At 42.9% G+C, this 26,546-nt stretch overlaps 1 protein-coding gene across 1 annotated transcript in view; it reads right to left on the bottom strand.

Moving 5' to 3' along the window:
* Positions 1-26,546, bottom strand: part of C8B (complement C8 beta chain) — a 46,644-nt gene that overhangs the window by 17,990 nt on the left and 2,108 nt on the right. Inside the window, exons 2-6 of the mRNA XM_063138464.1 lie at positions 19,820-19,976; positions 16,391-16,529; positions 13,284-13,425; positions 10,154-10,286; positions 8,199-8,396 (exon numbers count right to left, since the gene is read on the bottom strand). Coding sequence (XP_062994534.1) covers positions 8,199-8,396; positions 10,154-10,286; positions 13,284-13,425; positions 16,391-16,529; positions 19,820-19,976 — 769 coding nt within the window. The remainder of the gene's footprint in view (positions 1-8,198; positions 8,397-10,153; positions 10,287-13,283; positions 13,426-16,390; positions 16,530-19,819; positions 19,977-26,546) is intronic.

Here is a 26,546-nt window from a genome sequence, read left to right as displayed (position 1 = left end):
GACAATGTGCCTTAAACTTACAGGATAAAGTAGTTTTGCCTTCTCTTTCAAACAATTAAAAACAGATATTCTCACAAAGGCATTTTATAATATATACAGTTAAATGTTACATGTATTATCTATACATGGTTATAACTCGTGGTACAAAACCATAAGCTGAGACAAAAGCGTATGGAACATGCTCTAAAGATATCCAAACTCATGTTTGCTTAAGCCAAAAATAGTTAGTCACATGGTTTCACACAGAAATTGATGTTTAGGGTTGGTTTGGGAATTTGAAAGCACTCTTCATTTCAGCTCTGTATCAAAGATGCACTATTGAAATTAGGGATGTGCTCCGCTCCGATTAGGAGCGTAGAAGCAGTAGCGGATTGGCCTGCTCCGCCTTACCCAGAGGCGGAGTAGGAGCGGACCGCGGACCCCCTAGAAGCAAGGCGAAGAGAAGCGACCATTTTTCGGAGCTCCGAGTTCAGTCGGAGCGCTCCGGTCGCCATCTTGAAAACATTTCGCCATAGGATTGCATTGCGGCAAATAATCGCGCATAACTACGTTGTTTTTGAAGCTATCGTTCTGGAAATTCTTGTGCACAGAGAGTCGTGGATGGGGGTCATTTTGAGACCACTCTCACCTCTCTGCGTGCTGTGGTTCACGTGCAATATTTTTTTAAAAATCGGGTCAACCGCGGGGCTCAAACTGCGTTTCGGCTTTTCGCCCATAGGATTGCATTGAGGGAAAGAATCGGGGATAACTGGGGGGGGGTTTAAGCTATCGTTCTGAAAATTCTTGTGCACAGAGAGTCGTGGATGGGGGTCATTTTGAGACCACTCTCAACTTTCTGCGTGCTGTGGTTCACGTGCAATATTTTTTTAAAAATCGGGTCAACCGCAGGGCTCAAACGGCGTTTCGGCTTTTCGCCCATAGGATTGCATTGAGGGAAAGAATCGGGGATAACTGGGGGGGGGTTTAAGCTATCGTTCTGAAAATTCTTGTGCACAGAGAGTCGTGGATGGGGGTCATTTTGAGACCACTCTCAACTTTCTGCGTGCTGTGGTTCACGTGCAATATTTTTTTAAAAATCGGGGTTTGGGTTTTTTTTTTTTATTATTATTATTATTTTGGAAGCGATGACAGGCACATTCAACTCCCAATCCTGATGAGAATTCATCTCCTCAGAAAGCATCCTCCTCCAATCCCAGCGTTGGAGGGGGGACTAAGGCAGACCCACCCTGAGAACTTTCTGTTTTGTGTCTCTTTGTGGGTTGGCGTTCGTGGAGGGAACACTTACTTAGCTAGTGCTCCTGCTTTGGAGATAGATTAATTTAATATAGGTTTAGTTTGGCGCGTGTGTGTGTTTGTTTGCTTCTTTCTGACTTGTAGCTTAGTTTGCCCTGTGTTTTCCCCTTACTTTGATTTAATATAAACTTTATTTTTGAATTTTGGAGTGTGTGGTTGGGTTGGTTGCCCCCCCCTTCCCTGTATTAAAGCCTGACTGTTCTGCTTTTGTGAAAGCTTTCTTTTGAAAGCATACACACACTTTTTGTCCCATTTCCCTACATTTATATTCTTAAACATATTTTATTATATTCTTTCACATAGTCCATTAGTATATATTCTCATACATATTATATTAGTATTCATATTTTGTTCTTCTTATAGTAGTGGTTGGTTCTTTTTCCCCCTCCCCTCTCTTAAATCCTGATTGTGTTTCCTTCTATCTTCTATATACCAAATATACCAAAAAAATTGGATTCTCTTTTTCTTCTCTGTGTAACTTCGACGGAGTGGGCTGCTTTTGTCAAGTTCAACAGGCAGCCACAGATTGAGCATTTTGGGGAAAGCATACGCACACCATTTCCCTATTCTTAAACATATTATTATTATATTCTTTGACATAGTCTTAGTAGTCTATTAGTATACATTCTCATACATATTAGTAGTAGTATTCATATTTTGTTCTTCTTATAGTAGTGGTTGTCCCATTTCTTGTCCCATTTCCCTACATTTATTAGTAATATTCTAAAACATATTATTATATTCTTGTAGATATTCTTAGTAGTATATTCTCATACATATTAGTAGTAGTATATTTTATTGTTCTTGTCCCATTTCCCTACATTTAAACATATTATATTCTTCTTATACATATTCTTAGTAGTACCTTATACATAGTATTAGTAGTATTAATATTTTGTTAGTCATCATGAAAAGAGAAAGCAGGCGTGCTGAAAGCAGCAAGGCTCAGTCTGCCAGCAGGGCTTCCTCTCCTCCTGTGAAACTCAAACGGGCAACTCCTTGGCTGACTGCTCCAAAACAGAAGCAGGACAAGCAGCAGGCAGAGCCACTCTCTTCTGCAACTTGTGCCCGGCGTTCTCTTTTTGAGGGTGGGAATGGGAAAAGTGCCCGTTTGCAAGAGGCACGTGGCAGCAGTGCCATTAGAGGAGGAGGAGTATCCCCAACTCCTTCATTCTCCTTTCAGCCCACGAGCCCGCTGATGGACCTAGACGAGGTCCTCAGCACAGTGGAGGGGGGGGAGGAGGAGGAGGCGGTGGGCCTCCAGGATGTGGGGGCTGAGGAGGAGCAGCAGCAGGCCGAGGCTCTCTCCCCAGTCTCATCCCACACCCCTGTTTCTGTGGCAACACCAGAGAGCTCAGGCGGGCAATTGGTGGTGTCACCACAGAAACGAAAGACAAGCATCGTGTGGGACCACTTTGAGTTGGGAGCGGATCCCCGCTTTGCTGTCTGTCGCCACTGCAAACTCAGCCTAAGCAGGGGTTCATCGACAGGGCATTATGGAACCAGCAGCATGAAGATGCATCTTCATAGGCAGCACCAGGCGATCTTGCTGGGGAAAGAGGCGGGCAAGGCGACTGGTTCCAGGGGAAAGCCGAAGGCTGCTGCTGGCACTGCCACTCTAAGCTCTCCATCTCCCATCCCCACAAGGGTTAGGCAGGCAACCCTGCAGGACATGGGGTGGGGGAAGTATTGACCCACAAGATGGCGTTTTCCAATGCCCACCCAGGGTGCTACTGTGTTGGGGCATCTGCCGGGACTGACTCCTCCCCAATACTAGATCTATGACATGTCACTCTGCCTGCCCCTCTGCTAGCCTGTCCTCCTCGGTGACCGACTCGCTGGGATGGTTTGCGTTTGCAATGCGTGACTAACTGCAATGCTGGCTTAGAAACCAGCCATCACTTCCTTGTGCCCCCAGAAATGCCCGCAGCCTGCCTGCCTGCCTGCCCGCCTCCCCCGGGGTGCTGCTGTGGTGGGGCATCTGCCAGGACTGACTCCTCGCCTACTCTGCCTGCCTCTCTGCCCGCCTGGTGCCTGGTTTGCTCCCAATCGTCCTCCTCTCTGCCCCTCAAGGCGTAACTGCTGGCTTAGAAAGAAACAACCAGCCATCTTTGCCTCACTTTGCGCCCACTTATGGGTTGGTTTGCTATGCGTTAGTGCTCAAGCCATCCTTGCGGCACTACAATGCATGCTGCCTGCCTGCTTTCCATTGATGGTGCTATATAAATAAATAATAATAATAATAATAATTCTCCCCTTCCCGCCTTGCAGCGATGGTGTATGTGTCTTGCTTTGACTCAGGGGAGAAGTCCTTCCTGCGCTCACTTAGACTTTATCAAATTCAATAATCCCTTTTTCAAATGTGCCAGAAGATTTAGGGTTATCTCGTGGCATGTTGGGATTGCCTTGGAACTGGCCCCATTGAGCTGTCTGCAATTGCAACTTTAAATCCCTGACATACTGGAGTGTTCAAATTTCAAAAGTTCCCCTAACATCAGGGGATGATGGGATTGCCTTGAAACTTGGTGTCCATGGGGACACATGGGTAAGCTGTCATGGGACCAAAGGATAGGTTTCTAACGTGCAAATTGACGTAGTTGTAGAATGGGACAATTTGGGGTGAGTTAAGCCGCGCCAAAAATCAGGGGATGATGGGATTTGCTTGCAACTTGGCGTGCATGTGGACACATGGATAAGCTCTCCTGGTGCCGAGTTTGAGGTTTCTAACATGCAAATTGACGGAGCTATCCCAAGGGGTGTGAATGGGGTGCCCGATTTTCATAAATTCCCCAAAAATCAGGGGATGATGGGATTGCCTTGAAACTTGGCGTGCATGTGGACACGTGGATAAGCTATCATGGTGCTGAGTTTGAGGTTTCTAACGTGCAAATTGACGTAGTTGTAGAATGGGACAATTTGGGGTGAGTTAAGCCATGCCAAAAATCAGGGGATGATGGGATTTGCTTGCAACTTGGCGTGCATGTGGACACATGGATAAGCTCTCCTGGTGCCGAGTTTGAGGTTTCTAACATGCAAATTGACGGAGCTATCCCAAGGGGTGTGAATGGGGTGCCCGATTTTCATAAATTCCCCAAAAATCAGGGGATGATGGGATTGCCTTGAAACTTGGCGTGCATGTGGACACGTGGATAAGCTATCATGGTGCTGAGTTTGAGGTTTCTAACGTGCAAATTGACGGAGCTATCTAAAGGGGTGTGAATTAGGGTTATGGGAGGTGCGTTAGAGGGTAGAGCCGCGCCAAAAATCAGGGGATGATGGGATTTGCTTGCAACTTGGCGTGCATGTGGACACATGGATAAGCTGCCCTGGTGCCGAGTTTGAGGTTTGTAACATGCAAATTGACGGAGCTATCCCAAGGGGTGTGAATGGGGTGCCCGATTTTCAAAAATTCGCCAAAAATCAGGGGATGATGGGATTGCCTTGAAACTTGGCGTGTGTGTGTATACGCCCATGAGGTGTCATGGTGCCAAACGTGAGGTTTCTAACTTCAACGGAAAAAAAGTTGTTTACTTTTTTAGCTTTCAATGCAAGCCTATGGGGGGGCAAAAACGGAGCTCCGGATCCGATCCGGAGCTCCGGGCGGAGCGGAGCGGAAGTGGGCGGAGCGGGGGCGGGGCGGAGCGACCCGCTCCGAAAAATGGCGGATCTGCAAGTGAAGCGGAGCGGGGGGTCCGTGCACACCCCTAATTGAAATCACTACTTGAAAGCACTATTCATATCAGCTTTCAGTGGCACTTGGTGAAAAAATAATTTTGTAAAGAAACCCAAAAAACCCACCCACCCTTCTTTCTTAACTTTAATTTTCCATTTCAGTGATGATAAAGAATGTGCAGCTTATTCTGATCATTTAATCTGGGAGCTGAAAAATATAAATATTTTTAATGCCGAAGTCCGGACCCAGTTTTTAAGTCCAGTTGTGCTTTACGTCAAATGAAATCCTATATCTTTATAGATCAGTATAATTCCACTACAATGATACTGCAAGTATTTCATGCAATGTACACTGCTCTCCTGAATAAAGAATTCAGTGGATACTTCAACTTTCCCAAGGTGAAATGGCTTGTTTCAGTCTATAATTAAACTATGGAAGGCCTGCAAGCAGTTTTCATTATATATTACTGTCATGACTGCCCTGCAGTTGAATAGCTTGGTTTCTTTGCTTCTGTTGCCATATTCTGAACTGACAGCACCTGTCTTATTTCACCAGTCTAACATTAGCATGGCCTTTTATGTTCATACTGACAATCCCCTGGAAATTCCAAGGACAGGGAGGCAGCCATCTCAGAGACTACTCTTGGAAAAGCAGATTCTTAAGTAGTAGTGGATGGTGGGACGTGGAACCTTTCCCTCAAATTCTTACCACAAATTCTTACTTTCCCTCAAATTCTTACCACATAATCTGCAGGGTATCTTTATATGCAAATATGCACATTTACACAGTCAGTCCATTCCTATCTCTTTTCAAGTATTCCCACACAGACATCCATCTCAGTTCTTTCCCTATACATACATAACCATGATCCTCTGCATGTCTCACAGAACTGTAATTGTGGAGGGCAAATGGAGATGCTTGCAACTAGGGGTGTCATAAAAATCTGCAATGGAACCAAATGAATTCGGATTTTTATGAGTCTCACCTGCAGATTCTGCAGCGGACTGGCTTCTCCCCCACTGGGTGGATTCCGCAGGCTTTCAGAACCTTTTTTTTTAACCTTCAGGAATTTTGCACAAATTTCTTCATAAAAAAAGTCAACCCATCCCCCAAATGGCCCCAAAGGCTAAAGTATGGAAATGCATATATGGGGTCCCCCGCACATTTTCACACATGTGAATTTGCTCAAATGTGGAAACAAAAATCAATAGTTGGATCCTTGAAAGTAGCTGGATTCTTGAAATCCAGTGTATATCACATGTTGAGGACCAGAGGCAGGGTTGCTGCCTAGGGTCTTTGCTTGGAACCTTCCTGAAGAATTCTGGAGTAGATACACATTTGGTCTGATTCATAAAGGCCTTTTCATATCCATAAGCTAAGTGCAGGCAACAAACCAGGGATTGCGGCCCACACGAAAGGATGGATGAATCTCTGTTTCTTGTTTTCTAAACTTAAATTCTGTTCATCCCAAATGCTGTGAAAAATCATGAAACTTTGGGTGCATTTGGTGTGTATTTCTGCACCATTGCACATGATTTTGCCTAATTTACACTTTTTGTATAGAGTTTTCCTAACATAATACATTTTAATGTTATTTTCACTAATAGATGCAATTTTTGTGAACACTTTCCCCTAATATACACAGTTTTGTATGCCTGTTTTGACTGAAAGTCTCCATTGTAAAATTCAGAGAAATGAGAATTTCAAAGGATAACTGAGTTTTGGATTGAGAATTGGTTGGAAAAGTGTGAATTAGGTAAATTCACATTAAAATGTGAACCAAAATAATTTCACCACAATAAACCTTCTCTTTTTGTGGCCAGGGTTTTCAAAATCAGGAGAGGGAGATATTGCTACAACTCATGGCTACATTTGAATTGGTGGACCACAAATAGAACAGGTTCGTAGTTTGGGGGTACTCTTAGACCCATTTCTGTCGTTGGAGGCTCAAGTAGCCACCACGGCTCGGAGTGCCTTTTACCATCTTCGGTTGGTTCGCCAACTACGGCCTCTCCTGGACAGGGATAGCTTGACCACGGTGGTACAGGCATTGGTAACCTCAAGATTGGATTACTGCAACACGCTCTATGTGGGGCTGCCCTTGAAGCTGCTCTGGAAGCTGGAGCTAGTGCAGAATGCTGCAGCTCGGCTGTTGTCTGGAGCTGCCCCTTTCCAGCATGTAACTCCTCTGCTGAGGGAACTGCACTGGCTGCCTATTCGCTACCGGGCCAGGTTTAAGGTTCTTGTACTCGTGTACAAAGCCCTAAACCACTTGGGACCAGGATACCTGAGAGAGCGCCTTCTCCCTTACCAACCTGCCCGGTCACTGAGGTCATCCGAGGACCTTGTCCTGGTGGTTCCACATAGACCCATCCTCTGATTGGAATCCACCAGGGGAAGAGCCTTCAGCGTGGTGGCGCCCCTCCTGTGGAATTCCCTGCCTCTGGAGGTCAGGCAGGCGCCAACCTTGTACTCTTTTCGGCGCCTCCTGAAAACATCTTTATTCCAAGAAGCCTTTCTTTAACATGCAGCCTTGGATTACTGTTATTGCTTCTTTTAAATTTTGTTTTAACTGTTTTTATTCTGTTTTTATTTTCATTTTACATTGTACACTGCTCCAAAATTTTTCAACGGGGAGCGGTATATAAATATTCTAAATAAATGAATAATAAATAAATAGAAAATGCCTGTATTAGCCAGTGGATGCCTGGTGCAAAAGCACTGCACATATGAACATAAGAAGCTAGAATATTTTGAGACCACTGATCCATTCAGGTCAATACTGACTACTGACTGGCAGTGGTTCTCCAGGGTTTCAAGTAGGGTTTTTTTGTGTCTAACCTGGAACATGTCAGGGATTGAACCTGAGACCTTTTGTATGCTAAGCATGTGCTGCATCACTGAACTATGCCCCTCCCCATGTTCTATGGCACATACATCCATAGATACTTTATGTAAGTTCTTTCCTCTTCGTGCAGCGTATTTTAAAGACCTTATTCAGAAAGAGTGGCATGAATGTAGAAACTGATTTCTGTACAAGGGTCAGAGATTGTCTGCCCTTAATGGGACGTGTGCGCATTTGAGCAAAGGCCCTTGCATATTTCAGTTTCAAAGGCACTACACAGTTTTGTACAAATTTATATTTTTGATTCATGTGTGATAGACTTATGAGTTTGTGTGCAACACATTTTCTCTCTAAAATAAGCCTAGAATTAAGCAGAAGCATGTTTACCGTTGAAGAAAATCGTTTTGTCCTCCGAATGAACTTCTTGTACCTGTTGTCATTCTGAGTGTAGCTTAAGTCAAATAACTTCGGTATTGATATTCCGAAGCTGAAGCTTTCTTGTTTCATTTTTGCCTTGGAGACACTCTGTTCGAAACTTGAATAGGATGCATATTCATTCAATGTAAATTCATATTTGCCTCTGGTCTAAACAAAATACAAGAATGAGCAACATGCTTGACTTTTTGTACCCTAATTTCATGCCTGACGTTTAGGAGGGAACAGGAATCAGTTTGAATTTTGGCTAAATACTACTACTACTACTACTACTACTACTACATCTACATCATCATCATCTCCAGAATGTTATGCATGAAAGAAAAGTAAACAAGATAGATAGATAGATAGATAGATAGATAGATAGATAGATAGAGATAGATATGAATAAACCTTCTCTGCAATATATTTAAACTTAGACATGGGTAAAACCTGCTAAAATTCTAGTTCAAGTTGAATTTGATGGATTCTTGTTGTGTACCAATTTATTCATTTCTTTCTCATGGATGCACTATGTTATGTTTTTGTAGATTTAATTCTGCATAAGTAGGTGTCCTTATGCAAATATGTTTCATTCAGCATGCATATGGTTTGGTGCAAAAATATTAATTGTCTCAATAACACAGGTATTTTGGAATTACATACTGCTTGTTCATATAAAGTTGATTCCTTAACAGATTTGCTGAAACTGAAATATTTTCCCTGTGAAGGAACAATGCAACTCATGATACCTGATAGTGGGTTGGATCCAGACTTGCGCTCAGCAGAATTCAGCTCACTCTGGAGAAAGGGGCCAGGGCAGCAATGTTTGCTCTTTGCTCCCTCCCACTGTAGCTCCCTAGGTTGCTCTGTAGGTTAGAGAACCCTCCAGAACTGTCGGGGTGGCTGCTGCATTGGACTCCATGAAAACTGTTGCCCAAGTCCTCCATCCAGTGAGAAGTCTCCACTGGACCCAAGTTTCCCAAAGCCCTTCTCTTTATAGAAGTGCATATCTATATCCAACCCAGAGTCTGTGAACAGGTCTTCTGCATTATCTTCCTCTTTTTGTCTCTCTCTAGCTAGATCTACAGTACACTACTGCTTTATAGAGGTATTGAATTACAATGATAACTGTTGGGGCAAAGGACACATCCAATATACCGCTTTCATAGTGTTATTTCCTGCTTTTTAGTCCACATTTGTAATGATCTGCCACAATGTATAGATCTGGCATAGATCTCTCTCTCTCTCTCTCTCTCTCTCTCACACACACACACACACACACGAGAGAGAGAGAAAGAGAGAGAGAGAGAGACAGACAGACAGACAGGGCATGGCTAGACCTACTGGTGGAGGGGGGAGGATCTTGCGATATGGTGATCATGAGATCCTTCCCCTCAGTGCACATGTGGCACGTGATGTCCCAGGAGGAAGAGGACGGTGCACCCACTTTTTTTTTTTTTTTTTAGCGAAAATGAGTGCTTGAGCACTCCATCTAAAAGGTAGGCTTTTTTAAAAAAAATCCTGCTTCCCCCTCCCACTCCTAATGAGCATGGAGCTCAGTGCCCCATGCCCGGTTCCTGGGATGATCCTGAGACCATGGGAAAAGTTGGGAATAAAGTCATCCCTCTTATCCCAGGGAAAAGGAGGGATCATCCTCCCTGCCCCCAGGATCCCCTGTGCATCATGTGGACACACAGGGATGATCCTGGGGTGATCTCCAGGATAAGCCCTCATCTAGACATGCCGAGAGAGAGAGAGAGAGAGAGAGAGAAGTTGAGAATGGCCAAGTGATTTGAAATCCATACAAAATAGAAAAAGTATTAAATAAGAATGTATGGTTGAACAGCATTTTCACTTTAATAAATGATATGATGTATCAACAATATCATGGATTTTAACTGCACAAACACCTCTTTGATACATACCTCTGCCAAATAGCTTTCTACATTGTATGGTTTTCTAAAACCGGTGTCTGCAATATAGTGTGGAGAACATGCTCCAGCATAATATTTATGGTCAAGAACCAGTCCTTCCAGATTGTTGGTGAACATATTTATTCTAGGAAGAAGGAACATAGATAAAGTCACCAAGTTTACACATTAGTTATTAATTCTACACAAAGTAACTTATATCTTTCTTTTTTCTTGTTCTTTGTGGCTACATATTTTAGTTCTGCGGTCACAGCATTCTGTCTTCTAACCCAGCTAAGAAAAGAGACCCTGGGCTCTATCTAAATAATGGATTAACAAACTATTCTTTGGTACATTAGATAACACAAAGCCATAATACTCGTGTGTGTGTGTGTGTGTGTGTGTGTGTGTGTGTGTGTGTGTGTGTGTTTTAAATAAATCCAAATAGTGTTTGCAGTTTCTTATATATCCCATAGACTGATACACTGAGTGAAAAAGCCTATCCATGGTTTTCTTAGACTGTGTAGCTGAGCCATTGAGCCTACACGAATTACCCTGGCTGCAACTCTGTGAGAAGTAGGTGCCCTGAGCACTGCATTGCTTGATCAAAGGCTCATATCCTTGTTCGTGGTCAAAGGGCATGCGGGGGGGGGGGGGGCGGTAGTCCTGTGAATCTGGCCTTAGCCTCATTCACTTCAGCATATCTAAACTAGGTTCAGCATAAGGACTTAATTTAACTAGTTTGAGACCCAAAGCAGACATTATGTTAAAGACTTAGGTAGCAGCTTTGTCTTTTTTCTGATTGACTCTAGGGTAAATGTGGGAGGCCCAATCTGGATTGGGTCCCTAGTATGAGGAGGGGGGGTTAAACCTCCTCCATGCTGTGGTCCTACTATGGATTGGGGGACCCATACTTGCAATTTATATTGACAAATAGTAATCTGTTAGTTATGATTTTAAAGTAATTTCAGCTTTGGCCCAGAACATCAGTCGGTAACACAGTCAGGAACATAACTGGACAAAATGTTATACATACAAATTTAAGTAACTCTGTTTCTCTGTCCCATTGTTGCTCTTGACATGATCAGGTAACAACTCCCTTATCACACTTTAGGATAAAATTTCTCACTGGAATTTTAACAATTATTAGAGAAAATACTAAGCTTCCATTTTAGAGCAAAGTGAAAAGCAGAGGGGGCCATTAAAATTACATTACAGAGCAATTTAATTTCCACATATGAAAGATGATCCTATAATTGTTCAACATTATTTTTTAATTCTGACTTAAAAGGCTCGCAGAGTCAACGTTAGCATGCAAAAGCAACAAAAGCTTCAATGGAAATTAACCTTTGCCCCTAAAATTTACTGGGAAAATGAAATTGGCTGGAAAAGTTACAGCAAGAATGGACTGTATTTCCATGTGTGGAAAATGACATACAAATCTCTATCAGCCAAAGCTGACTTATCTGAAACTGAATTGTCTCCAATCAATTATCATTCTCAATGCTCCCTGTGGCGATACAGAAAAATTAAACCACTCTCGTCCCACATATGTTGGATTAGAGGAGACTGAAAATGAATTGAAGTTTGAAGACTTGAGTTCTGATATTGAATCAATCCATAGTAATACAGAAAGGGATGGACTGGAAATCCCCAAAGATCACCTCTGCTGATTGAAATTGCCTGGTCCTGGGCCTTCTTGCTTTTCAATCTATCAAACTGTTAATCACTTGACTTCTGGTGGAGTCGATCTGTCAATTTTGGTTTCTCCCAGTTTCTCATCTTTCCAGTCTTCAGTTCGATTCATGCTGAACTTTGAGATTATTATTTTTTTAAAAAAAACTTTTTGTGTACATTTCTTTTTGTGCTACATGCATTTTTGTAGGCAATTTTGCCTAATAGATCCATTTTTTGCAAGCATGTTTCCTCAAATAACGCATTTTTAGATGTCATTTTCACTCATGTGCAACTTCATATGTTCTTTTCCCTAGGATGTGCAGTTTTGAATACATTTTTTGCTTGGAGAACAATTTTTTGTTTTGCATTTTGAAGCTCACATCCCACCTCCATCTAGTGCTACCTTTCTTTTAGTCTCACCAGTTTGCCTTCTGGAAAATGGGTTTTGTGACCAGCTATGCCCACTATTGCAGCCATTTTGTGAATGGGAAAGCCATCCATCATGGCAGCCATTTGTGAGAAAACCCATGACACTCTATCAAACTTCTAAATGTGCCCACTGACCCGAAAAGGTTAGAGACCCTTGCATTAACATGTTTTTATGATGTTTGGCTGCACCAGGCCAACAAGCTACCTCTCTGTGAAAATCACCCACTTCTCCAAGCAGTCAGAATATTTATGGATAGCGGCTAACTCATAAATGTAGGGTTAAGTGAATCTGAAACTTGTTTGGCTTGGCACAAATCCTGTTTCTGGAAGCCCTGTTCTCAACCCAATGCCATGAACAGTCACGGAAGAGTCAGCCTTTGGAGCCCGTGCTGGAGGGGAACAGGGACATGTGACTGATTTACATACACATAAATGGCCCATAAATAAGGGCTATATATGTTTCCCCATCCCAGTCTCCTTGCACTTGCTGTCTGGTCGGCAGCCACCTTGGCGTAGGTTTAGTGCAGGTGATGCTTTTCACATATGGGCCTAGTAACAAATGTTTGCCAATAGCTTCACTTGACCAGGGGTTATCCCTCACATACACACTACAACCAGGGGTGCAATTGGATATATAGGGATGCTAATACTTTAAATAAGTTATTTTGTCACAATAGGGGAGACATTGCGGGTAGGGAAGTAGTTGGTGAGCAACTGGAGGTGTCTTCAAGGTGACAGGGAGGCACCCAAGACCTTCCTCCTAGGAACCCCTTGGGGCTTAAGTGGGTCATACTTAGATGGGGGATGACCCAGGAGGGCATCCCTCAACATTTCAATGTGTGGCAAACAGGCAGGGGCTCAGCTGTCTCCACCCTAGGGCTGCTTCAAGCTCGCCTCTAAGACATTATCTGGAGCACCCACACTGCTTTCATTGTTGCAGATCTTGTTTGAGGTTAGTTCCAGAAAGTTGTAACCCTAGTTTAACCCAACCCTTTGGGTGCCATTTCCACGTATGGTTGCAAACTGTGGAGGCACTTACCCACTTGCTACGTTCTGTATTGCCCAGTATTGTTCTAGTGCCTGGGTGCACCTCCTTTGCATTCTCTTACAATTCCTTTCATCTGACTGATCCCCACAGTCATCTTCTCCATTGCAAAGCAGCCGCCGATTAATGCATCTTCCTACAACACAGAAAAGGAAGCTAATTATTTGTTAATCAGATATTACCATTTAGCTTAATAAGTGCAATGTTATGTCCCTACTCCCCTTTAAACTTGCAGGCACATTGTAATTCATTTCAGCTTTCTCCCGGAAAGCTCTTGCTTATCTGCTTTTTTATGTAGTCGTGTTAAATAACTTAACACAATTGATTGGGAGGAATCTACAGAGTCTAACTTTTTTTGTAATATTAAGCCTAAATCACATTTACAATTACAGGCAAACTGTATTGCATTTCTCAGTTGAGACCAGCAGGAAATTGTCACCAGCAAAAGAAATTGAAAAAATATTGTACAATTGTTGAATACAGCATGTCGCAAATACATAATTTAGCCATGTAGATGGAATCTAGCAGTCTTTTTTTAAAAATGTTGAGGAGCCAAACCTTTATTTTAAAGGACAATGTTTCTATAGCATTGCACATGCTCATAAGAACATCAGAGCTGTGTCCAATCAGAGCAAAGGCCTATCAGGTCCAGCATCTTGTTCCCAGAGCGGCCAGTCAGAAGCCCACGGGAAGCCTACAAGCAGGAAATGAGTGTCATGGCACCCTCCTGTTCATGTTTCTCAGCAAGTGTTATTCAGAGGCATATTGCCTCTGACCCTGGAGATAATGCATAGCCATGATGATTAGGAACCACTGATAGCCTTATCTTGCATGAATTTGTCTAATCCCCTTTGAAAGCCATCCATGTTGGTTGGTGTCGCTACATTTGGGGTAACAAATTCTAAAATTTAACTATGTGCTGTGTGAAGGAATATTTATTTGTTACATTTATATCCCACCTTTCCTCCAAGGATCCCAAGGCAGCATATATGATCCTCTTCCTCCTCTCCATTTTATCCTCCCAACAACCCTGTGAGGTAGGTTAGGCAGAAAATCAATGACTAGCCCAAAGTCAGACAGTGAGCTTCATGGCAGAGTGGGGACTACAACCTGGGTCTCCCCAATCCTAAACAACTCTCTAACCATCACACCACACTGGCTCTGCTTCCTTTTTTCTCCTTCCTATCTTCTTCCTTTTATGTAATAATGCTAATACTGGCCTCATTATGATATGTGAGTTCTCAGCCTAATGCACTCTGTACCCCACCCACTCATCTTCTGGCGAGAGTGCCAGGAGATCAGAAGAGTTTGCCTCCATTTTTTTTTAAAAAAAACTAACTATAGTTTGTATTATACCTGAAACCAGATCAGCTGTGATTAGTCTTCACCATGCTTTATTTCAAATCTTGGTTTATGAAGCTTGATTGTTTCAATAAGCCATAGTTGAAATTAATCATAACTGAGGATTTGGACATAACGCTACACTGTGGTTTAATTGGAAATGGAAGTGAACTTTCCCAATCATCTTGTGGCTGTGCAGAGTAGGACAGAGAACGGGAAAACATGCAAGTCCAAGACTGGTACAGACTTATCCACTTAATGATAATCCATACATTATTGTTACGTCAAAATGAGGCCGGTGTCAGCATTATGCTGATGAAACTGAAATATCTATGCTGGACTCAGTGCTGTTCTCTTTTGTACCATACCTGATGGATAAAGTATCAATGTTGAACCTGGACCTATGGAAGTCTAAGTGCAATGCAGTGCCTCCCAACCTTTGGAATCTATTTTTATGCTCTGCTCTAGTTCCCAAAATGCAATAGTATGATTGGAACTTCTAGTGGTTCCTCTTTCTATATTACTACTGCTACCACATAAGGACTCTTGCCTATGAAACTTTCGTTCAATTCCAAATTATTAATGTAGATCCTACTGATCTTGCATTTTCAAAACCTGCTTCCTGTCCCCTGTCTTTAGCCAATTTCCTGGTCCAACCTATTGTCTGCTCCAGCTTTTCCTTGTCTCCTCCCTCTCTAGATCTTCTAGTCTGTCTGCTCTAGCTCCAAACTGCTACTAGCTCTGCTTTCTCTAATAACAGTTTCCTTGGCTTAAATAAGACCCTGGAATAGATTTCTGGAAAGCTGGTTCTTTGCTATTGGCAGGACATCCCTGCTAAGGTCATGTATTCCCCTAATACCAGGTCTGTCTTCCTTGACATTCCAAATGCATTACCAACGTATTGCTCCATGCACCCATTCATCACCCACATCAATAGCCAAACAAGCTACAATTTCTGTAACAACTCCAAATGTTGCCATTACACTAATACTAAAACACTGGAGTTTTCTTGCTGCAGAAATCTACTCAGAGATACTGTGCCTAAGAAATCCTCACTATTTATTTTACAGCGGTCTGATGAAGAAGCTGGTACAGTGTGGTCCTTAATACATTGTGCAAATATTGACCATTGCGGCTGCACGATAATATTTTGAAACTCTAGTTGACTAGCTGTGTGGTTAACTATACAGTTCTCTACTTCTCTTTTCTACTGTGTATAAGCCAAGTCAGATCAGAAAGTCTTTGTAGTCTGTCTAAAGCATTCACCTAAAGCATGCTGCCATGTGTGCTGTTGCAAAATATTAATGCAGAAATGATTACCAAATGGACTTGACCTAATTTAGTCCAATAGATAGTCATAGCTAATGTGAGAGAGAATGTGTGATAGTTACTCTGATCTGTATGAGTTCTTTAAAAGGAACCCACAAGGGGAGTTAACATCAAATACATTCCTTTACAAACCTCCTCCAACTTATTGGTTTTGATTTTAGAAACATAACACGATCATGGTGACATATGCCTTTCACTGGGATCCTTTCTTTTTACAAGTTTTATTATTGTGTCTTTTAAAGATTTCAGCCATGCAAACAATATCAGATTTCAGCTGTGACAAGCCAAACAATGTAAACGACTCTTGTATACATTAAAAGGCAAAACCTCAATATTCTTGTGTTCTTGTTATTAAGCTGGAATCAAATCCAATAGGGATGGGTCTAACCACTGGTTTCAAATTAGGGAAAGTCACCCCCGTATTCACTAACCTGTGGCGCATACAAATCCTTCACATCTAACTGTATTTCTGCAAGGTCTGTTTGTAACACAGTCTTCAGTTTCTTTGTCAGCGTAATCACACGGGTCACCGCCGAACTGAGAAGGCCGTTCCACATGGACAAATCTGTACTGTAACGGGATAGATATTATGAATTCCAGGTCTCCTAAATTAAAAGGCATGTATCCCAGATTGGAATAGATCATGCCTGGGTCCAGCTCCAGTTGAGAGCCCCCCTCCCTCCAGCTAGCAACGGTCACTGCTGAACTCTGTAACTAAGAATCTAGTGCCTGAATTTGCTTTTCTTCCCCACCCCCCTCCCAACCCCCTTTCCTTTTGTGTCATTTTTTTAGATTGTAAGCCTGTGGGTAGGGACTGTCTTAAGAAATATTTTTGTAAGCCGCCTTGAGAGTCTTTTTGGCTAAAGGGCAGGATAAAAATGCTAAAATAAATAAATAAATAATGATCAGTTTTTTAAAAATATATATATTATTCCATCCAGCATTTATGATGTAATTTTAAATACACAAGAACTATTTAATTTTGGGATAAGGTGGATAATTCTGAGAATAAATATATATTTCGCAAGCCACTACCTGGATGGGGAATAGTATCCCTAACAGCATAATTTCAGAAAGAAAATCCTATATTGATTAAAGCCCCAGTTGCTCCCCACCAGCACTGGGTAGTGGTCTGCCTACATTCTTGTATCAGACCAAACTGTGTATGGTTGCAGGCCAAGTACACATTCAACCACAGAATATCACTGGCCAAGGATACGATGGGGCATGTAAACCAGCTGGATCAGTACAGTATAGCTAGAGTAACCAGATACAAAAGAGTGCAAGGCTCCTGCAGCTTTAACTGTTGTAAGGAAGAGGGAATTTCACCAGGTGCTGTATGCATACAAATGGCACCTGCTGAAATTCCCTTTTATATGCAACTGTTAAAGATACAGGAGCTCTGTTGCGAGTGGAGAAGAAAGCATGGAATAAAGACACAGACACCAGAGCTTGGGATAAACTAGGGCCTCTTTATTTAACAACAAGGGAGATTCAACCCCTCCCTGGAACTGCAGGTGAAAAGTGTGGGAATCAATACATACTCATCTCAGGCTACTTGCCTGGTTTAAGGGCGAGCCTCTCTCTTAAGCCAGGAGTCGGGTAACCTATCCCCTTTCTTATATGACACTTCGAGAGAGTGGGGAGACCGCCCCACGTCATCCCCATGCAGAGCTGTAAAACCCTGAGTAGATGAGGCAGGAGGATCTCCAAAGGCATACCATATCCAGAGATGTGAGACGTGAAACTCATGAGGAGCAGAAGCTCTGGAAAGTGCCGGAATGGTCACTGGCGCTATTCTGGCATAGCAAATTCCCACACATCCCATGGTCAAATTGACGTATTTATTAGGGGTGTGCACGGACCCCCCGATCCGCCCCGTGGGCCGATCCGAAAATTTCGGATCAGGCCCGCTCCGCCCCGCGCCGCTCTGCCCATAGTCTGCTCCTCTTCGCCACGGAGCTCCGGCTCCGAATCGGAGCTATGCAGTAGAGGGGAGTGGTGCCAGGTAAGGCCCCCCTCCCTCCTCTCCCTTACCTGCATCCGTCCGCGGTCAGGCATCTGTTTCAATTGAGCCCGAGGGCTCAACCAGGAAGGGCTCAACCAGGACTCAACCAAGTTGAGTCCGAGGGCTCAGTTGAAGCAGACGCCCAACCGCGGACGGACGCAGGTAAGGGAGAGCGGTTTGCCTGGCCTTCCTGCCACTGCCACCCATGCGGCGACGGCGGGAGAGCCAGGTAAGGGACCAAGGGGGAGGGGGCCTTATGTGGAACTGGTAATTAGGGTAATTCCAGTCCTGCTACTGCTGAATGTCCGAACTCAGCTGGTGACTATGGGGCCTGGATGCATAATGTATCCTCAATACTGCCAACTTCACTGTAGTGCTATGGAAGATGTCCTGGGAGAATATGTACCAACCTTATTCAGGACTCTTTCCCATACATTCAGATGTACGTTAATATGCCAATAAGAAAGTGCAGGAAGCTTTATACCTTTAGATGCAACTACATGCAAGCAATAGGACCTCCTCAGTTACTAGCTTAATCTTATCTGTGCTCTCCCCAGTTTGCTACATCCACTTTTCTTAGCTTATACTTGGAACAAATAATATCTCAAGTAATGGAGCTGGACCTTTCAGCTGCTATTCCGAGCTGCAAGAGTAATGATGATAAATAATGATATGTAAGCTGTGGCTTTGAGCAAGGCCAAAGAATGACTACTCCAAAAACGATCGTCTTAGCCTGGTGACAAGACAATACTATTCTGCACTTTTGAAGATAATGGGAATTTTACCACTAATGCCTGTAACAATCAAAGCCTTAGTCTGAAGGCAGTTTGCTGGTGGAAAATCCTCAAGGATGAAAAATGAGCAGCTGCGAGCCATAATCTCCCAGTCAAAAACAGGGATATTGAGAGCATTTGACATAAATGGGCCCTGAATCAAGAGCGATGACTCCCAACCACATTCCATACATGAGAGGGGAAGGAAGGGCCTGCTCCTGCACTCCTTCACAGGGCTTTAGGGTCTTGTGGGATGTAGTCCAACAAGGTCAGCCAGGACTTGCTATATCGAAGGGCAAGGGGATATTCAATGCAGATTTCCCCAATTTTTCTATTCAGGAAACATGCCCAAGTCCAAAACATTGTTGCACTCCACTACATTTCTATTGGCAGCATCCTGTTACCCCATAAAAGACTTAGGAAAGTCACTGGTGAGCTTCATTGGGTCCCATGCATGCTCCTTTAGACATGACCAGAATGTTCGGCATGGTTGTCATCTTCTACTACACTTGAAACTACATATACTATGGTCACCTTGGCTTATTGTGTCTTTGGTGAGGTGAGTTGTTGGTATGGTTAACAAACCACCCACAACTCATGGGCTGTTTTAGGGTTGTGTATGATTTGTTAACCATACCAAGAACTCACCCTTAATAGGTTCAGACAACATGATAAGCCACAGTGCCAGCCCACCAAGCCTTGCATATTCAAAATGGCCACTGGCAAACAGCATGGCTTAAATAAGCCACAATGGGCCTGTTTAGATGCTAAGCCATGGTTAGGCCACTAACCCTTTTACAGCAAATAGTGAGCATGTTTAAATTGTGGTTATGTAGCTGCTATGGTTAGGAATGGTTCACATGACACCCTAAGCCAGAATGTTTAGCTCCAGATGCTTATCCACTGTGGCTTAGAGTGTCATCCAAACAGGGTCAATGGGGTGTGGTGATTGTACAAACTGGGAAAATGAATGGAAGAGACATGGAGTTGAAGGGGAGCCAGCTTGATCTGAACTAGTCACCAATCCAATAGTTTTAATACATTGACATTCCTCATAAGTAGATCATACTTAGACTCACCCTTTTCTTCTGGCAAGGATCACAAATGCTCCATGATGACCAACTGGAAAGCGTACAATCAATGGGCTGTGGTGGGTTGTTTGGAGATCGGCGCCATCTTCCTTTGGTCACATTGACATCAGCTCCATTTAGTTGAAGGAAATTATCCCTTTCTCCACTATATTTTAAATAAGGGGGAAACTATTTTCCATTAGAACATAGGTCAATCTGTATCTATTTCTTATTCACGTGGAAACCAGAAAAATAAATGAAGTGTCATGTAAAAGGACAGATCAGTCAACCAATTGTAGGTCTGCATGGAGAACTCTGTACTGATATGCTTTCTACGTAGCACTGAGAGGGATTTGCTGGCAACGCCATGCACAGTCAACAGCCCCAGGACCACTTCTATGTCCAATCCTAGTATATTCAATTGCCTTACCAGAGATGATGATGCGACTCAGCTTGAAGTTATGGAAGTTGACAAAAAGATCAATGTAACTCAGCATAAAGTCACTAAACGCAGTGAAGGAAAAGAAAAGAAAGCAAATCCTGAAAGAAACCTAGGCTGGAGGCTACTTTCAGTTTGAAAGCCATTCCAAGCCATTGGCTAAACTGCCATGATGTCACAGAAGCTTAAAGTTCAGATTGAAATTATTCAGCATATTGAAGTTATCATGTGTGTCTTACAATGAGCATGCCCAACTGAAGCACAGCTGAAGAGTGCCAAGGTGAAGGAATGCACCATGCTGACACAGCTAGGAGGAGGCTGAATCCTGAGAAATAAAAATAGGTGGATGAGAAGGTAAACCCAAGAAGCAATCTTCCCAGGTAAAAGAATTCTGGATTATCTGTCACTGTGCATGGAATTTTTCAATGTAGGTGATTGGAAAGAACAGCAAAACTGGCAATTGATCAGGTATTGGAAGCAGCAGCAGATGGTGCTGGTCTGGAAAGTAGATTTATCCCCATACCCAAATAATATTCCTGACTGGACCCTTTTATTTTTTCCCATTAAAACAAATGGTTGCCACTAAGACCTGAAGGGAAAAATAAAGTGCTGCACTTGCGAAACAACGATGTGGTGAGGGCACCGGAGGCTGGTGGCTTGGATTTTGGTGGGGCTGTGAATTCAGTTTGGGTTTGAGTCAGAATCAGAATAAACTCTAAAGGAGCTATCCAAGGTGCTGTAACCTATTCCCAAAATAGGTTCAGATCCTTGGATAGCTCCTTTAGAGTTCTGGATAGTTATTACTGAAACTCAGAATGGATTCACACACAGCCCCACTGGAATTGGACCCTCCAGCCTCCACTGGGTTTGGGGCCCCTCAGTTCTTAGGACACCTCCAGACACATCTACCCATCATAATAGGTATTTTATTAACAATAACAATCATATTGCTCTCATATAATCATATACAGATTGATTTAAAAACTAGCCTTGACTGAGCTAAATTGATATTGTTGTTGTGAAATTAATGTGGTTTATGTATTGAAGCTATGACTGCCCCAGGAACCACAAAGACCACCCCTGCACCCATTCTCCAGGGAAACACCATCATAGCTTTCCTATAGCCACTTACATACACTATGTACTACAGGATGGAGCAGAATCTCCTTTCCTTAAAGCCTCTGGCTTTGTCCATCTCTGTATGCACATTATTCTGAAGGTGTGAAAGAGCATACATGCGTATGCCTGATCACAGACACTTGAATAAACAGAGTCTGTGACAAAACCTACATGCTTATTGTTTATACATTCAAGCATACATTGCGGGCAGAGCCAATGGTCACAAGCAAGGGTGATCCCTCTCTGTCCTCAATGTATTATGTGCATTCAGTTTAACATGTGAAGGGGTTGTGGCGGGACCCGAAAGAGCGGGTCCCTGTGGTTCACTGAGTGGTGGTCACAGACTCTCAAGACACAATTTCTCTCACTTTAGAAGGTTTATTACGAGCAGCGCTGCAAGGTGACAGCCCCAGAAGACCCGAGAAACTGCCCAGTAATTTCAGGAAAAGCTAACGTATTTATAGGGTCAGTTCTCCTTAGATACAATGGCAGAACTTTCCCACCAATCATAATACAGTTTTGCAATGAGAAGCAAGGCATTTAGGCATGTGCAGAGTGCAACTACATCTCTGACTAGAAAAGCAATACATAGATGGGGTATTGCAATAGTTACAGCAACTAAATCTCCATCTGTTTCCTTTTGCGGTTAGCTTGCCTTGAAAATATCTTACTCCACCCTCTAGCTGCCCATGTTGAGACACCGTCTTGTGACATGATTTCAACTTCGGCCATTAGTTGTGAAAAGTAGTTGCAGTCTTAATATATGTGTTAGTTACGCTGAAAGCTATGAATCTTATGATTCATAAAGCAAAGGCCAAAGCATACATTTTCCTATACCTCTGGGCATAGGTAAAAGAACTACCCAGCTTGATTTCCTCGACAGGGTCTTACGTTTGGGGGGTGGGCAGAGGGGTGGAGAATGTGGATAGGGAGAGATTGTTCTCCCTCTCAATACTAGAACTCAGGGTCAACCCATGAAGCTGATTGGTGGGAGATTCAGGACAGATAAAACAAAGTACTTCTTCACACAGTGCATAGTTAAACTATAGAATTTGCTACCACAAGATGTAGTGATGGCCACCAATTTGGATGGTTTTAAAATAGCGTTAGATAAATTCCTATCAATGGCTACTAGCCCTGATAGTTATGTGCTACCTCCAGTATCTGAAGCAGTAAGCCTGTGTGCACCAGTTGCTGGGGAGCATGGATGGGAGGGTGCTGTTGCACCATGTCCTGCTTTGTTGGTCCCTGGCTGACAGCTGGTGGGCCCCTGTGTGAACAGAGTGCTGGGCTAGATGGACCCTCGGTCTGAGCCAGCATGGCCCTTCTTATGCTCTTATGTCCCTGCCCAAATTCTGTGAAATTTGACAGGTTTCCACTTCCATGTATTATTATGAAGTGAGGAATGTAGGAAAAACCTATGCATTTCCTGCTACTAATAGGATGTGTGATATGAATCTCTTTTCCATATATTCCTGTCTCATAGCCCATTTGTGGCTTCCCTTGAAACAGAAAGAAACCCTTAATATTTCAGTTTGACATGTTGAAGATTGGGGTGTTACCTACATGTAAAACATTACCAGTAATGTAAAGCTCTCTTTTCCCTGGCAAGGCTATTAATAAAAGGCTGATAAGGGTGTGTGTGTGTCGGGGGGGAGGTTGGAGTAGGGAGGTAAATCCTATAAATGCACAAGTGGCTGAAATAATTCTAGGGAGCAAAAAGAAATCCACTTCCTGGTCACTTCCTTATACACAGCCAAGAAGGAATATTCTGGAAATGGTTGAACGTATTCCAGTGCAGGTCTGCAAAATGTGTGGCCCATCTAGCCAAATTCAAACCAGAGGCATGCTAAGCCTGTTTTATTGCTGCCTGCAAGGGACTGAAAATATGGGAAGAGGAGTTGCCAGGTGCTTGGCAGAAGTATACAATACTTGGCTAGTAGTCTGGGTTTGGCCTGAGGGCCCACAAATTATGCAAGCCGGTTTTAATGAGATCCCTTAGGACCAACAAGGGAAGATGTGGCTGTTTTAAAGACACCTTCAAGCAGGTCTCACAATAATTCTCTATGAAAACAAAATATTTTATACCCTCCTTAAACACACTGATACATAATTCCTATTTACTTGAACAGAACTTACTTGAGAGTAAGTGTGCTTATGGTAGCAGCTCAACAATCAATTTTCTGAAAGTCTTGGGGATGTAAACAAACTTCAGTTGCAAAGCAAATTAGAATTAATTATTCACTGGCAGTTAATAAAAGTTTCCATCTACTTATTATGTTGAGTTAGACAGCCAGAGCAGGGTGTATGTTCAGCTTTTGAGAAGTGATTAGAAAAACAATAGTAATTAGAAAACGAAGAAAAATGCCATGTTCTAGAAAGATGCACAGGGAAAACAATGTACAAATAATCAGGACTGAAATGCCACTGCTCTCATCAGTCTATTGCTATCTGGTTGCGTCACAAATTCAATGGCTAAAGGGACGTGACAGCTCAGGAGAAATGGAAAGACGCAGGGCTGTACTTTGGAGCCAACCTAAAGGAGGAGCATGGTCAGCCAGGACCCTGGATCAGAATGGAGGTGCTGATCCAGAGACACAGTGGCTTAGTTTCAGAACCACAGCCAGCAACTCAGCACTTAAAGCAAGGAGACGGGTTGCCTCAGCACTGACCTGAAGCAATGGCCAATGTTTTAAGGTCTGACGAAGATAGGCATTCTTTTCTCTCAAGTGCTCAGTTAGCATATTCATCTTTCGAGTGCCATACCTGGCTATCTTAAAAGGCCAGCAACTTTTGTTGGTTTCTCTTAGGAGGTGAAATTTGGAGTTGTGGCAATTAAATTGGAGAATGCTCCTCAGGAGTTTCCTGCTTATTGGAGAAATTTGAAATCTGTTTCTTTGGGTCTGGTGGCCAGGACACCTACCAATTCCAGATCTCTCAATGAAGTATCAGACCCACAACAAATAGATTTCCAGTAACATAAGTGTTTTGGAGGGAGAAGTATACTTTTTACACTACAACTAAAGACTCCATTTGCCTGCCTATTTAAGAAAATTATGTATTTCGGCTCACATTCGAAGACCAAACACTGGAAAAACAAAACAAGGAATACCAACTCTGAGAAAATGGAAAAATAATATTTGGCATAAAGTATTAATGCATAAGATCTCATATTATGATAAAATATGGGAGAGTCACCCTACAAAAAGGGATTTCTTAGATTAATGGGATAATTATCCTTTTTTCTCTGGCGCTGGAGAAAAAATAATAATAATGTCAATGTAGAGAATGAGTTATTAGAAGTTGTTTAACATATAAATAATAATTGAAACACACACACACACACACACACACACACACACACACACAGAGGGTGGGGTGGGGAGGCATATACACATACATTTCTGATTGGAAATGAGAGAAATAGGAGGAATGTGGTCCTGTTGGTTCCCTTGGACCTTTCAGTGGCTTTCAATACCATCAACAATAGTATTTTTCTGGATAAGCTGTCTGAGTTGGGATGTGGGGGCACTGTATTGAAATGGTTCCATTCCCACTTGGATGGCGATTCCAGAATGTGGTGCTGGTAGATTATTGCTTTCCCCCATGGCAATTGTGCTATGTGGTTCCTCAAGACTCTATTTTATACCCCCTGCTTTTCAACAACTACATGAAACCACTGGGAGAGGTGGGCTGAGGTGTCACCACTAGGTGATATCCAGCTCTCTCTCTCCTATTCATCTAATGCAGGTGAGGCAGGTGATGTTCTGAACCAGTGCTTGGAATGGATGAGGGCCAATAAACTGCAACTTAATCCAGACAAGATGGAGATAATTGTTGTAGGTGGTTGGTCTATCCAGTTAAGTAGTATTTAACCCGTTCTGGAGGGGCTTGCACTCCCCTTAAAGGCTCATAGTTTGGGGTGCTCTTGGGTCATCATTGTCATTAGAGACAGAGCTGCACTCAGTGTCTGAGAGTGCCTTTATCAGCTTAGGCTGATATACCAACTATGGCCCTATTTAGAAAGAGAGAGCATTGTGACAATGGCCATAGCTAGACCAGGCGAAATCCCTGGGTGATCCCTGGGATCAACCCTGTGCATCCACATGATGCACAGGGGATCCCAGGATCAGGGAGGGATAATCCCTCCCTTGCCTCGGGATCTCGCCCTCCCCCTTAGGCCCGGTTTTTCTGTGGTCTCAGAGTGAGCGGGGAATTTTTTTTTTTAAAAAAAAATCCTTACCTTTTGCACATGAGCATTTGTGTGCTGCTGTCTCTTTAAGGAAAAAATAAAAATGGCGAGTGTGCCGCCTCTCTGAGGTCATCGCGCACCGTGTGTAAACTGAGGGGGGATCTCATGATAAAACCATCGTGAGATCTTCACCCCTCTGCTGCAGCCTAACAGATAGGTCTAGCTAAGGCCAGTTATTCATGCTCTGCTAACTTCCCATTTGCATTATTGCAATGCATTATACATGGGGCTATATTTGAAAATAGTTTAGAAACTTCAGTTAGTTCAAAACAGGGTAGTTAGGTTGCTAACTGCAACTGGTTGATGTGACCGTATTATGCCCATACTTTCCCAACTGCACTGGCTGCCAGCCTGTTTCTGGGCCCAATTCAAATTACCGCTTTTGACCTTTAAAGCCCTAAATGGCGCTCGGCACTAGGTAACCTGAAGGCGCATCTTCTCCCATATGTTTCTACACAAACATTATGTTCTGAGGCCCCCTTCCAGGTGCTCCTGCCAAATGAGACATGGCAGAGGGCTACAAGGGCCTTTTCAGTGGGGACACCCCACTCGTGGAATGCTCTTCCTAGAGAGGCTCACCTGGCTCCTACTATAGGATCCTTTTGGCACCAGGTGGAGACCTTTTTATTCCCCCAAGCATTTTAAGAACTGTTTTTAGGGGTTTTTAGCACTGTATTCTGCTGCTGGTTTTAATTTGTTTTTATGTGCTGGAATTGTTTTATCCTTTGCTGCAGTTTTTATCTTAATTTTATTCTGCTCTCTTTTTATTTATTGTTTTAATGTTTGTATTATATTTTAATGTACTGTACACCACCCAGAAAACATTGGTTACTGACTGGTTTAAAGGTACAATGAATAATAGATAAATAAAAGTTAAGAGAAGTATTGCATTGTGAAAAGCCAGATATTAATTTATTGTATCAAGA

This window comes from Elgaria multicarinata, chromosome 1 (assembly GCF_023053635.1).
Source record: "Elgaria multicarinata webbii isolate HBS135686 ecotype San Diego chromosome 1, rElgMul1.1.pri, whole genome shotgun sequence".
Lineage (NCBI taxonomy): Eukaryota > Metazoa > Chordata > Lepidosauria > Squamata > Anguidae > Elgaria > Elgaria multicarinata.
Note: the sequence above shows the minus strand (reverse complement) of the source record. Positions and strands in the feature narration are given on the sequence as shown.